Source organism: Benincasa hispida, chromosome 8 (genome assembly GCF_027475165.1).
Source record: "Benincasa hispida cultivar pf3 chromosome 8, pf3_genome.v1.1, whole genome shotgun sequence".
Taxonomy (NCBI): Eukaryota; Viridiplantae; Streptophyta; class Magnoliopsida; order Cucurbitales; family Cucurbitaceae; genus Benincasa; species Benincasa hispida.
Genome location: NC_143485.1, coordinates 9,035,717 through 9,050,470, shown reverse-complemented (window position 1 = coordinate 9,050,470; position 14,754 = coordinate 9,035,717). Strand labels below are relative to the sequence as shown.

Genomic DNA, 14,754 nt, shown 5'->3' with positions numbered 1-14,754 from the left:
CAGTTGTACTTACGAGCAATTTGTGAATGGTCATCCTACTATTGATTGGTTATATCCAATGGAAACAGAAATATATTTATAGTGCGAATAGTGTAGTTCTCGGCCTTTAGTGAAGTGTCTGACAGTTAACGGATGGTGGATAATGTAATTAAAGAGTTTAATTAATTATTCACGTATCGTTGGATCTTCAAGCTACAAGTCCATAAGGTCCCCTTGGTAGCTCAAAAGGATTTAGTTAAGAATCAGTTTTTGGATTAATTTGAATTGTTCAAATCAGTAAGAGGGATATAGTCGAGATTAATCATAATCCAAATGTAATTACAACCCAAGAATAAAGAGAAAAATTGAAACAAAATAAAGGAAATGAAAAATGAGGCTCAACATAAGGTGGAATCCTTCTCAAACAGGCAAGGGTATCGCAATGTTGGGGGATAGCATTGTAACGTTGTTCAAAATTCCTCCAACATGCACGCTACAACATTGCTCTCATTGCACCATTATTCTTCTTCATAGCGTCGCAACGCTAAACTACTACCTTACAATGTTGTGCTTTGATGTTGCACAACATTGCACTCTTTGTCTACAGAGGCGTTGATAACACTTAAAATGTGTTATCTCGCTCAACTTAATTCGGGCTCATTCCAATGTTTTATGTGTTTATTTAATGATTTGGTAGATCTCAAGTGTGAAAAATGTAGAATTGATCGTAAGGCAAAAATCAGGCTTGAATGAACCAAATAGAGCTTTAAATCATCAGTCAAGTCAAAATGAGGTCAAAATTACAAGATTGTGCCTGGGGCTAGCTTCGCGATGCTCCATGGCACTTGAAGGCAAAATGGTCACTTTGGCGAAGCATCGTGACGTTATACAAGGAGCGCCACAATGCTATTGAGGAGTTAAAATGTGCAATGTAGCCCTCTGTGTTGTGGCATGGAGGCTTTTTTGGCACGACATTGCAACGCTATAAGAAGCCCCACAACGCTCTGAAAAACATTTGAAAGTGATTTAGTTGCCTTTAATTTAGTGTTATTATTGTTAGTTGGTATGGTTTAATGTGTTTTATTTAGTGAATTTCAAGAAAATCGAGTTATGGGAGCAAGTTGAGCACAATGGGATAAAAGTTAGTGTAAAAGTCCAAATATGAGAATTCTAGAGCCAACCATGCAAGAAGAGGGTAAAATGAAGCTAAAAAACAAGAAAAAAAAATAGGGTTGTAGCGCTCTAGAGTCCTCATATTTAGACTTTTACACTAATAATTATGAAGAGACTAAAATTAGAATACTGGTGTTAGAATGGATTGAGTTTGAAAAAAGATTTCCTGAATTTAGACTTCTAGGCTCATGCAATTTAAGTAGATCCATTTGTTAATGGTCGTTTTAGAAATTCATGATAGACCAACATCTTGGAGTTTATATCTCATTGAATCATTAGATTTGTTTTATTTCTTATTTTAATTTGAAAATTGAATCAGCTTGACAATGCCCGAATAAAATTTAGTGAGTTCGTAGCAATAGATAAGCAAAAGTGCTATTACTAATATTTTTGAACGATACCCAATTTAATTGGAAATTTATTACTTCGACACATGTGCTTGCGTGGTGTCACGTTCTCAACAAGACTATATACTTTCTTTTGCATCTTAGGTCAAATAAATCCGTTTTACCTCAAACTTCTCCCTCATTCTCCACTATTTTCTCTTAACTTTCACCATTTTTTCTGTATTAATGCCATCAAACTTGTATTCGTTGAAGATGAAGACTATTATGGGCTAAAAGGTTATTTCTAGCTTGGGTTAGAGGTTTTTCTCCATTGTAAACTTGTAAGATTTTTCTAGACCCTTAATATTTCTTTCTTGTTTATGGATTTTCATCTTATCTTTACATTTATGATTGTGTTTCGTTAAGATTGGACAAAGTAGTCAAAGTTGGATGATCAACTACTATAGATTAAGACTTAATTTGTAATCGTTAAAAACCCTTAATCGTTTAGTAGCAAAGGTTAAATCAGAGTTGTAGTTTTTGTGGCATCCATTCGATTAGCATTGTTTGGTTAACTTGGATGGAGATTGTATTGAGTGACTAGTAAGGTATCTACTCGTCATTCATCTTAGCTTAATACCTAGATCTTAATGCAGTTAGCTAGTATGTTTAGCATGCATTACATCAAGACATATTGGTTAATTAGGTGTTTTGAACTTCTATTTAGCATTACTAAATGAGTTGGCTAAGCTTGGACAAGAAATAGAAGTCAAATTATATGAATTCAATGATCAAGTGAGCAATTGGAAGTACCTCGAAAGTCTGAGCTATATATTTAAACAATACTTCTTTTTACACCCTCTAAACACTTTCACCATTATCTACATTCAACTTTCATGCACTCTTTACATTTCAAGCATATTTACATCGGCAAGCATATCAAGCCACCCCCTTCAGTTACATTAGAACCATATGCATATTTTCTGAAAAGCTAGTTCAATTCTCTATGGATCAATTATACTGCATTTACTGTAAAATTTAGTAGGCATGAAATTTATTTGGTCGAGGGGATTTAAAAAACTCCTTCCAATCAGGCGTTTTTGTTATTTTTCTGTCTTTTGAGCCTCGAGGCTCCATATGACCCCTAGTGCTTCGTTTTAGCCCATTTTGGACCTAGATCATCCCAATGAATTCTCAAGCTCGATATTCTGCATAAAAGCACATGTAAGCATCAAATTTCTGAGAACTAACTCAATTTACGCAAGGAAAGATAGCAATTTTCATGAGCTATCACAATGTCATTGATAGCACCTTAAAAGTATTATATTGCACATCTTAAGTTATGCTATGTGTTTTAATTGTTGGGTTTCGTTAGGAATCAAGTGATTAAGAGGTAGATCATGCATTTGTGTCAAAATCACATTTAAATGGAGTATGTGGATCCCTTAAAAGTCAAATATATAAAGGAAGACGAAAGGAGCAATCTGCCCTTATGATGAGCATCTCAACAAGATGCTTCAAGGCAATAATTGAGTGTTGCAATGTTGCCCTTAACACTCTATGATACTCTAGGACACATGTAGAGCATTGTGACACTCTAAACTCTACCGTTAGTAGCATTGTGCGACATTGTGAAACCCTTCCTTTGATATTCACAGTGTCGCGACGCTATCTGTTTTTTACTCTACTCTCTTCTAGTTGATAACTCTCTTCTAGTTGAGCTATATCATGGAAACTTGGAGTTGTATTTCTATCATGAGTGGCTAAGATAATTTTTCTCTAATTTTCAATTAGATGAAACTCAATTGTAATGTTGTGAGAATTGTTGAGAGCTTTGAAATTAGCTTAATATGTATGGGTTTCTTATTCATATTTTTATTCCATGATTTTGTGCTTGTGATTTACTTGACAAGTTCATGACAATTTCATTGTCCATCACTATAAATTAACGCATAACTTATATCGGTGGTGTGCTTGATTGCTGAGTAGCATAAATTTAGTTGTGCTTGGTTGCTGATAAGTTTTTCTAATAAACAAACATTGCATGATCAATCGGGATAAGAAAATTAACTAGTTAGTTAAGTTAGGCTTTTCGTACTGATTAATCGTCTTGACAATTCCTCCTCCTCTTGATTTTGTTATTTCATTTGTTTGGAATGCTTCCCATCTTCAATTAAATTGATAAACTAGTTTAATTAGGACTTTGAGTGTTAATTACTAGCTTAGGGCAGTTAATTTGCCTTTTTTTGAACGAGTAGGTTAAACACTTACATGTCAGATAATTGAATTTAGAAAATGTTGTGATCAATTGAGCAATGAGGTGAATCTAACTTCTAAACTAAACTTTTGAAATATTTGATACTCCTTTCAATCTTTTGCAATCTATTTTCGCATGCTATTAATTTGGTGTCTTTTCATTACTTTCACTTGCAATCACAAATTCCCCTCATTATCGTCATTTTTTAAGGATAATTTAGAGAGACTGGTTTGGTTCCCTATGGAATCAACCTGTCCTACTGATGTTATAAGTTTAGCAAGACATGGTATTTCATTTCATTTCACACAATGTGTTTGGCTAATGAGACTTCTTGTAGTCTCGTTGTTGATAATAGAAGTTGCACATGCACCAATGTCACAAGTATGTTTTCCACAAAAGGTTGCAAATTCCAATTCAACATCATCCTACACCTTACAAGCTTCAATGGCTCAATGATAGTGGATCAATGGAGATAGTTTCTCAAGCTCTAATTTCTTCAACTTTGGTAAAGTATAAAGATGGGCTTCTATATGATGCACCTATGCATACTGGAGATATATTACTTCGTCAACATTCGACAAATTTATAGGAAGGGTATTATGATGGGTACTTGAGTAGGTATTTTTTTCTTATTTTTTTTTTCAAGGGTAAAAAGCAGTTATTGTACCTTTGTGTTCTAAAAATGTATTTGCTGATCAATTGAAGTCAGAGAGGGAAAAAAAAAAAGGAAGGAGTTTTGAAGGAAATGAATTAGAAGAAAAGAAAGAGGTGAGTAGAAATAGAGAAAAATTATAGCGAAAAAACAATGAGTGAATGAAAAAATAGATGAAATTGAAGTAAAATAAAAGAAGGTGAGTTACTTGGTAAGAGTGAGAGAGGTGAGAAGGGTAATGTTTCTCAAAAATCAAGGAAAGATATTTGGCGTCTAATGATAACACTGAATGTACAAGGAAGGGCAATGTTTAATTTTTCCAAAATCTAGATGTCCCTAATGGATGAGGCAAAGACCATCTAAGCTTCTCCTCCTTATTCCTTTCTGCTTTTCCATTTTCAATATATAAGAAAATGGTTTTTAACCTTAAGAAAGGAAAGCTAACACTTTCTCATGCTTCTATCTTGTTTACACTTTATGATTTAAGATGCAAGCAGAGAAAATACGAAGAGATCGGTCATTTCCTAATTTTCTAAACAGTTCATTATGCATTTTCTAGGATATCTTTCATGAACATGATGAATATAGAGAGAAGATAAAGATGCATACATAACTTTCTAACATTCAACATTATACTAAATTTCTAGATTTTGTACTAACAACTTGGTAAATATTACAAATAACAATGTGACAGGCAAGTTCGATGCTCAAATCTTGTCTTTACAATTCATTAGCCTCTAAGAAGAGAGATTGTACTTCATTGGCAAGGGATTAGAAGAAAAAAACTTTTAACTAAACAAACTAGAGGCTTAACCCTTTGAAATTCACATGTGAAATTATTAACAAAACTCATATTGAAATGATACAATCCAAGAAAACATTATCTACACACGGAAAATAATTGGTATTTACTTAATAGATCGAACAAAGGAAAAAGTAAAACAGAGAGAGAGAGAGAGAGTAGCTACCTGGAGCTCCAAAATGTATTTGTGATCGATCAGAAGCTACCAACTATTGCACATGACTGGAATGGCTCGGGAGCATTTTGCATTTTGAGATTTTCACAAGTTAGCAAACCGCTTCATTCTTCTCGGTATGAATAGATGAGTAAGAGTGGAGGGGCTCAAAAGTTCCTTTCTTACTTTGTTGGAATGGTTCCAGGTTTTGGCTATATTTAAATCCTTTTCGGAGTCTAAATTGGTCCATAAAATCATGTTCTGTTTTTATTTTAACCTTCTCATCATCTTCATCTGATTGGTAGCCACTATCTAGGATATCCTGCATAGCCAGATCATCATACTCTTCATCTGATTTTGTAGATTCTTCATCAACTGATCCTATCTGCATCATTAAAAATAATAAGAAGAATCTCTAGTACTGCCTAATCAGCTGTATTAAAAATCTTTCTTAACTTGCAAGAAGAGGATTGGTCATAGAAAAATAGAGAGGCCTTGCAGCCTTTATAAGATACATGAGTTACTACGCTCATAGCTAATTGGTTTTGAGATGAAACCCCATGTTTCTCTAATCTAATATGGTATTAGAGTTCATTCAAATAAGTATTCAGTCCAAAAATAAAATAATTTAAATCCGATCCAAGAATAGTGAACCATAAAGGTACATTTTGAGAGGACATGTTGAGGATTCCAAATTAAAAAAATGGAGATACCTCATAATCTTCTCCTTCGTAAGGAAGTTTATTCAGCTTTATGGCAGTCCAAAGCTCCCAAAAAATCAACATTCTTATTTGAATAATGAGTAATGGCTCATTGAATTATTCAGAGGTTCTTCAAAAAGCTCAATATGCACTATCTTTCTCCTACAATTTGTCCACTTTGCATGAGGAATAGTGAATCCTTGCAGCACTTATTCTTTGATTGTTCATATTCAAGTAATATTCTTTGATTGCAGCACTTTTCTCATTTGTCAACATTAAGTGGGCTCTCTTTTAATTCTTTTAAGGAAAACATCTTACATCTACCGATTGGTCCAAGCGTAGCTACAAAGTTAAAAGTCTTATGGTCTATTATAGTGAAGGCTTTATTATTTGAGTTGTGGTTTGAACGAAATGGAAGGATTTTTCATAACAAGCATCTTTCTTAGGATGATCGATTTGGTTCTTCTCGTCTGAAGACCTCTTCATGGTGTTCTCTTTCTAAAAACTTTGCAGGATACTGTATTCAGGATATTTGTCTCAATTAGAATACTTCTATGTTGCTTTCATAATTCTATGATATTATGTTGTTTATTTCACTGTATATTATGCTTTTGTATTCTTTTTGGATTTCTTGTATTTTTTAGCATTAGTCTCTTTTCATCCTATCAATGAAAAGTGAATATTTCATATCAAAAAAATAAATAAATAAAATAAAATACAACAAAATAAATCTTTCTAAAGGTACTAAAGTTACTCCTTTTCCATGTTAAATTGGTTTTGGAATGGAACATCACCTTTATCTAAACTACTTTTATTTAAAGGCTAAATGATACTCTAATTCTATTCCAAGGCTAAATCATATTCAATGTAGAGTAATTCAATCGCCAAATAGGTGTTTAATTTGGACAAATCATTGTTCCACATGTAACCATATGGTTCTTCAATGAGGACTCGAGCTGATTCTAGTATTCGGATATTAGGTATTTGGAAAAACATATTATCATCATTACCTCTTCATGGAACATCTTGTCACCATCATCACTACGATCTTCATCACTACCAGACTCAGTTGGATCATCAACCTCTTCATCACTACCGTGAACTGAATTGTCTTCCTTGAGCTATAGGGAAATATTAACTTATGCATATCAAGATATTATCAACGCGCCATTTAGGAGAGAAAATTAGTAATTGAATGTTGGTAATAAACCGACATGGTAAACTTACCTCCTTAGAAGGTCCATCTAATATCCTTGGAGAACTGCAGCAAGATGAAAAATATCTACTTCCCGTATCAGTCCCTTCAGCCCTTGACTCGTCAACACTACCAGCATGACTAGGGCCACCACTACTTGGCCAAGCACTGATACCGTAAAGACCAAATTGAAGGTTAACTGGTTCAACCTTACCAATATTAAGTGATCCAAGCATCAAATTCCCTACACTATCATCTGGCTCGAGGCCCAGTAGAGGTTTCCCATTGCTATCAACTGAATCAACAGGCCAAGCCTTTGCCACTGATCCATCAGTATTAAGAAGAGCCATCAAGTGCTTGGAACCCTTCCTTTGGATCATCTGAAACATGCCCTTGGAACTCAATGAATATGCTACACATTGGTTTCTGTACTCCTCATCAACTACAGTAACAGTATTTCTGGAGGAATCATAAAGCTGCTCCCCAGCTTCACGCCTACGAAGGCAGCTGAACAGCGTTGCTTGAATTGCAGCAACACTCTTGTCAACATTGGTGTTGTTTATTTTTGGGACAAGATGCTTGTCAGCCCGGTTGCAGAGATAGTCCTGAATTGTTCTGATATTTCGAATATACTTCACATACTTGTTTTTCGCTGGGTCCAGTGTCATATATTTGGCACGTACTGCAAATCGTTCCAAGTGTTTTTCCTCATTCACTATATAGATCATGAACGGTATAATTGAAGGGTGCTTCTTCATTAGTCCCATCTGCAGATCAAAATTATAATTATTTTTCCGGAAAGAAATTGGATGTAAAGAATTTAATTATGATACAAAAGAGATTGAGCAAGTCATATACTCATAAATATATGTATATTCCATACCACAAAACTCAAACTTAAGTGAACTCCCTCAACAATTACTGACTCTTTCCGCTCTTCCCATGCAGTAATAAGACGATCAAGACTATCTATCACCATCTCACTCTGTGCTTTAAATCCTTCAATAGCCATCTGTTTTGGACTGATTAATTCCAAATTGTTCATTACTTTCGCTGACCCTATTAATAGGTTGTCTGAGTTTCTCGTAATTAAACCATCAGCGGTTTCATCCTTTAGGTGCTTGTGTGAAATTCCAGCCAATTTCTTTGCATTCTTCCTAGCCTTAGATTCAGCAACAGCCACAGGATCCAAAAACTCCCCAGCATGGTAGGTTGATGACCAAAGCAGAGGGTTTTGTTTCTCATCCACAAAGCTCCTCATCATGTGTCGTATAGAGTCGGTTGAAATCACCGTTGTAATTCCCAACCTACTGCCCTATAATAGGAAATGCAGAATGCTCAAATTCTAGAAGCACCTGAAGGATGAAACTGCTGGGTTATATGGTTATAAAGGCAGATGTCAGGAAAACAAAACATTACCAGCAGCGCTGACAAAGTGGATTTGCCACAGCCGCTAGTACCACATAACAGCACAGTTACAGACTCCTTCCTTTCTCGGATTCTGCAGTGAGAGAGTTTAAAATAAAGGATACATGTAATGCAATATGCACCGCAAAGAAAGCGGATGAAATAATTGACCGGTTTTAGAGTTTATCATTACAAGCTTATTGCTTAGATATGATCATGCTTTAAATACGTGCCCATCAGATGATGTTAAGTTATACTAGAACTTGTCTTCAATTCTGAGTGTTTTCAACATTCATTCTGTTGTCAACTAACATTGTCAGAAAGCAAAATCGCTTCGATGACCAGAAAATGTAGCAAACGATAAGGCAATAAGAATCTAATTTAAAGGGAAAGAGATAACCAGGTCCATATGTATGGTGGTAGTTGGGACATTTCTGATTGTGAAGGCACATTGCAGAAAACTTATTCACCCCTCACATACCCTTAGACTATTTATTGGAGAAGATTCACCGTAATTAGACTCGGTCAGAGATGCAATTATCAAACAAGCTGAAATATCCTCAATGATGATGTTCAAATGGATGACGAATAAATATAGAAAATGTTATCTTTACGTCTCACAAGAGAGAATGCCCAAATATATATATATATAAATTATGACTATAACAAATTTCTAACCAAATTAATATGTGTGTTGCAATACATAAATTCCGATTTTTTTAATCATTTGCTGCAAAAATGAGACGTTTTATGTACCTGCATGCCAAGATCAAATCTGCCCTCTGGTTGGGACCAACGTACTTGTACTTAGCAAGAGAATCACAAATAACATCTAAAAAAAATTCTCTTCTAACAACAGCAGTCCTGCTTCTTTTATACAGCTCAAACGGAATATTGTTGCTATTATCACCTTCTCTTGAACCCTGATTGAACATCTCGTTTCCATCAAAGCAATTATAGTAATGAATACCATCACTTTCAGTCTTTCCACCCAAAGAAACAGATCCCAATATGTTCCTCTCTTCAGGGAGAAAATTTTCAGTTGAAGCTTCCTTTCTTATCAATTCGAATACCCATTTGCTTATCTGACCACAGAATAACAGGATCAGAAAAAACAGAACCCTTCTAGCAAACGTTTCATTCAATTCATTTCAAGGATGTATTGACCGTAAAAAAAAGACATACAAAACAGGCAATTTAGGAATTGACAATCTACCCAACATCTTAACGATCTACCATCTCTCAGACTTGAAACTATAGGAACTACACTTTAAATATTCCAATCTTAAGTTCATTCTCCTATGAGAAACATTTTTTTTATCAGAAGATCTTAGTGATTATATAAGGATATTAGATTGAGTTGACCGTCAGTATAAATTTCTCCATCTCCATCAACAATATGTCAAAAAAATTTATTCACATTACCTAATCTGCACAACAATGTTGTGCAGGGCTAAAATTATCACTAAAATTCATAATATGAGTTTATGTATTTTATAATCTTGGGTTCTGTTTTAATATTTTTGTTCTTAGTGCCCGGATATGCTCTTATACTAGACTCCAAATTCACGGAAATCCTTCACAGGTAACCCTGCAATCACACAGCTGAACAAACCCATTGAAGGCCAACTCTTCTAAGTAGAACTCAGACCTCCAAAATAAGGAATGACAAAAAGAAAAAAGAAAAGTATATTTCCTCATTAATAAAAAATCTGTAAGAAAGTCGTCGAGAAAAATTTGCAGAAGATTTCGCATAAAATCCAGAAGTAATATACAAAACCATTGACACAGAAGACAAACGTTAAATCAACATAAAAACAGAACATCCCATCCTACTTTAGAATAAGACGATTGCACACAATTTTAAAAACGATGTCCCACAAGAAAATATCTAACACGACACAACAAATTAACAAACCAGGAAAAAAATTAATAGCATACGAACACAGAGAAAATGAATTGAACAAACAAACAAACAAAAAACACAAGTATACCTTGAAAGCGTGTCGCGGTTTACATCCCATAAGCTGAAGAGTACTCTGTAGAACATAACGAGTGTACCTGAAAGACAATTTTCCTTTCTCTGGCTTTTCTTCCTCATCCACGACAACTATGTAAAGCAACTTCGCAACCTCCGCCATTCCTATCGGCACTAAACCAAATTCCGTAGCACCATTCACATTAATTTAAAGAAGATAAAACCTCACTCGGATGTATAATAAAGAAATCAAAAAATTAGTTGAGTGGGTATCAAAATCAAACAATAAACAAACAAAGAAAGCGATTGACGGAACGACATTGCATCAAACCATAGAAACGACACAAGAGAAAAGAAATACAGCAAGTCAAACCTGAAAGAAGCCAAAATCAGTGGAGAATCGCAGAGGTAATTGAAGAAGAAGAGGTTCTAGGGCTATGAAAATGATGTAACGATTAAGCATTGGAAAGCAATGAATCCATTTTCACACCATTAAAGACAAAGAGAGAGAAGAAAAGGAGAGGTACGGCATTGCTATGGAATTACTTCACCTCAAGGAAGAAGAAAGAGTTGCAGAAGCAAAATCTTCAACTCCATGAAGATTGATTTTTGAGCTTGAAGATGGAATTTGAATTACGAATTTAGCCTTTGTTCCGCGCGAGAATTTCAACTGCCATGAACAACTGCACGTTTTAGGCGTTTTTTTAACAGAGATGGAAGATTTATATAGAGAAGGAGATGGGACCATGATGGCATTTTTGTAATTTTTATGTACTTTTGGGGGTAATTCTGTAGCTGTGTGGGAGTGGGGGCTTTGAATTGAATCGGTCAAATTGTAGAGACACCAAGGATTTAATTGTCAATTCATGTGGTGGGAATTTTACCCCAAAAAAAAAAAAATTGATTAAAAAAACTATATCAAACTTCGTATTATTAATTATATCAATTTAAACTCTAAACCTTTGTTACAGTATCAATTTACATTTTTCTCTAGGTTTTGTTCATCAAATATTGTGTGAAATTTATAATTTATACTAATTAACTCCTAAATTTTTATGAGAGTAAATCAATTTAGACCGTTCTTTACGATTACATTAGAAAATCATTTATACATCAATTGTTACACGTGTGGAGATTTCTTCAAATGTCAATCTTACAAAATGGACTACTAGAGTTTATTACTGGTTAATTGTTAAAGGAAATTCTAGCGGAGAGTTTAAACTGATTCATTTTTAAAGTTTAAGGGTTTAATTAATATAATTATAAGTCTTACACGATGTTTTTCCAAACAAAATATAATGGAGGGTGTAATTTGACAAACTTACAAAAGTTCATTGTTTAAATTAATACAATTATTAGTTCATAGTTTAAATAGATACAACATTATTGTTTTCTATAAAAAAAAAAAAAACTATATGCAAATAAAGTGAAACTTAAATTTTAACTCAAAATCTAAATTTATACTTAAACCTCTTTACATGATTCAAACGTTGAGAAATCAAGAAACACTACTAAAATGAAGTAATAGAATCATCTTATTTCAAAGTTTGTATTATTAATTTCGATGTTAGAAGTTCGATTTTCTCTCCATATATTGTAAAAAAAAAAGTGAGGGTAAAAGAGAGAATATATCAAATGGTGTGACCTACTATCAATTTAAAAATCTTATTCTCATTCTCGATTTTTCTCTTAAACTCCGTCGATCACATTCTCATTCTTTATTTTATTGTAGATTCTGTTCCATCGTCTTTTTATTAATTATTCTACTCCTTCCCTTTCCTCTCTCCTTTATAAATGACGCTCATAATTCTTTCTATTATTTTACAATTTTTTTTTTCTTTTGTTTGCATTATTTATTGTTTTTAAAAGTGTTTTAATTATTCATTTATTACATATAATGTTTTCCATTCGTTATTGTGATGTTAATTAAATATTATATCTGACATACTATTAGGCTAAATTAGACAAAAATGCATAAGCCCGCGTGATGTTACTTTTAATTTCATCCAAAAAAGCCTCCGAACCTTTAAAATCTAGATATAGAGTTAGTTGTCACTTAAATGTCATAGATCTTTTTTTTTTTTTTAGCCAATATTACATTTTCTTTGTGCTTCTAACAATACCAAATTAACCTCTTGAATCTAAAATTGAAACACGACCTAAGGTGTAAGTGCTAAATTTAAAAATTTAAAAACACAATCCCATTTGATAATCATTTAATTTTGATTTTTGAAAATTATGTTTATAAATACTACTTCAATCGTTTATATGTTTGTTTTTTTAAGAAAAAATCTATACTTGTTATCTACTTTATGCTAATGCTTTCGAATACGAATTTAAGTTTTGAAAATAAAAAGGATTAGGCACGATTTGATTCCGGAAAGTTTTTAAGCCTACTTCTACCTTAGGCCTCGTTTGGTTTGTGATCCAAAAATTTGTTTTCGAAAACAAAGAATTAGTAGAAAACAAAAATGAATTCTTCTTTTTTATAATATCCAAAAACACATTTGGTTTCAAATTCAAATTTTGTAATTTCAATTCAAAATTCAAAATTTTTGTTTGGTTTTGAATTTGAAAATGTACGAGGACATTAATTTGTGTTTTGTAAAATTCATTATTCCAAATAATTAAAAACAATAATTTAATAATGTTATTGCAATGAATTTTTATTATTACTAAGGGAAGAAAAATAGTGTAAGAAGATTATGTGATGAAGAAAAGTTTTTTGATATGTGAAAATAGAAGTGATAAAATGTGTATCGAATAAAAAATTATTTATGAAAAATAATACAAACAATTTACATCAAGATAAAGTAAAAAAGAAAAAGAAATTTTTTATCGAAAAGGAAGATCCTACAAATTTATAGGATCAATAATGACAAATGTTCACCATTTAAATTAGTGGTATATTTATATTCTTTCATATATTTAACAATAAAAAAACTCTTCATTCGAAATTGATAAGATATACAATTTGTAAATAGAAGCAAGCTTCTCGGCTGAAAAAAATTAGTGGTGTAATATGATATAAATGTGTTTTGGGTTCATAATTTTTTAAAACAAAGAAAATGGCAATTAATTGTTTTTTAAAATTGGCTATTTTAAGTGTTGTTTTTGAAAAGAAGTACACCAAACACATTTTATTGTTTTCCTTGTATTTTTTGTTTTTGAAAACATAAAAACGAAAATGAATCACGAACTAAATGAGGTATAAGTTTTCTTGTTTTGTTATCCACTTTCCACCAATATTTTTAAAAATCAAGTAAAAATTTGAAAACAAAAAGAAATAGTTTTCAAAAATTAGTTTCTATTTTCAGAATCTGACCAAGAATTCAAGTATTTATTTGAGAAATATGAAGAACATAGCATGAGATTTGAGAAAAAATAAGCATAAATTTAAAAAACAAAAAAGTTAAAAACAAAATTGTTAAAAAAAAACGAATTATTGTTTTCAAAACTATACTTTTATTATTAGAATTTGACTAGAAATTCAAAGGTTTCTTTACAAATAAGTAAGAACTATAATTAAAAAAATGAGAAAAAACAAATAACAAGCATAAATCTCTAAAATAAAAAACTAAAAAATAAAAACCTCATTTGGTAACCATTTGATTTTTTGTTTTTTATTTTTTAAAATTAACATTATAAATACTCTTATCTCCAAAATTCTTCATCTGTTATCTACTTTTTACTGATGGTTTAAAAATCAAGCCAAATTTTGAAAATTAAAAAAAAAATTCAAAAAATTATTTTTATTTTTAGAATTTAACTAAGAATTCAATTCATGTACTTAAGAAATATGTAAATGATGGTAAGAAATGAAGAGAAAATAGATTTAATTACTAAAAGTAAAAAAAAAAAAAAACGAAATGGTTATCCATTAGAGTCAAAGTTGTGATGTAAGGGGATGATAATTAATTTTATAAACTCACAAATTACAGTAACCAAATTAATTAATTAACTTAACCATAAAAAACAATTGAACTTCTCTTCAGCTGGCGTATAAATTTAATTAAATCAATAGCAGTCATAGACTATGTTAATTGGATTTTTATTAGGGGTCTCGATCATGATTATGGTTAATAAGTGTGAATATAATTTTAAAGTTAACCATTTAAGTTGACAATAGA

The 14,754-nt window shown here is 32.2% G+C and overlaps 1 protein-coding gene across 11 annotated transcripts; it reads right to left on the bottom strand.

Annotated features, from left to right (window-relative positions):
- Positions 1 to 2,288: 2,288 nt before the first annotated feature.
- On the bottom strand, positions 2,289 to 11,322 carry LOC120084242 (P-loop NTPase domain-containing protein LPA1 homolog 1-like). Of its 11 annotated transcripts, none has more exons than XR_005483601.2 (10): positions 11,176 to 11,299; positions 10,998 to 11,059; positions 10,641 to 10,798; positions 9,403 to 9,731; positions 8,659 to 8,740; positions 8,123 to 8,554; positions 7,272 to 8,006; positions 7,055 to 7,165; positions 5,356 to 5,728; positions 2,289 to 2,686 (listed from the first exon to the last, which is right to left on the bottom strand). XR_005483601.2 is itself a non-coding variant. In XM_090316931.1 (9 exons), exons 3-9 carry the CDS (start codon positions 10,785 to 10,787, stop codon positions 5,456 to 5,458), a joined length of 2,109 nt encoding a protein of 702 aa, XP_090173057.1. In that variant the 5' UTR covers positions 10,788 to 10,798; positions 10,998 to 11,059; positions 11,176 to 11,322; the 3' UTR covers positions 5,018 to 5,455. The 11 variants fall into 11 exon arrangements, 5 of the variants coding, with proteins under 5 accessions (XP_090173057.1, XP_038896070.1, XP_090173056.1 ...); XR_016531626.1 differs by having other exon boundaries at positions 10,641 to 10,789; XR_016531625.1 differs by having other exon boundaries at positions 10,998 to 11,322.
- Positions 11,323 to 14,754: the final 3,432 nt, after the last annotated feature.

Bases quoted from the DNA above. Each gene is read 5' to 3' on its own strand.
- LOC120084242 (XM_039040142.2), bottom strand. From the start codon at position 10,787: ATGGCGGAGGTTGCGAAGTTGCTTTACATAGTTGTCGTGGATGAGGAA. The intron at 8,555-8,658 runs GTAATGTTTTGT...TTCCTATTATAG, and splicing joins CCACTTTGTCAGCGCTGCTG to GGCAGTAGGTTGGGAATTAC. The intron at 5,729-7,054 runs GTAATGATGATA...TTAATGATGCAG, and splicing joins ACAAGATGTTCCATGAAGAG to ATAGGATCAGTTGATGAAGA.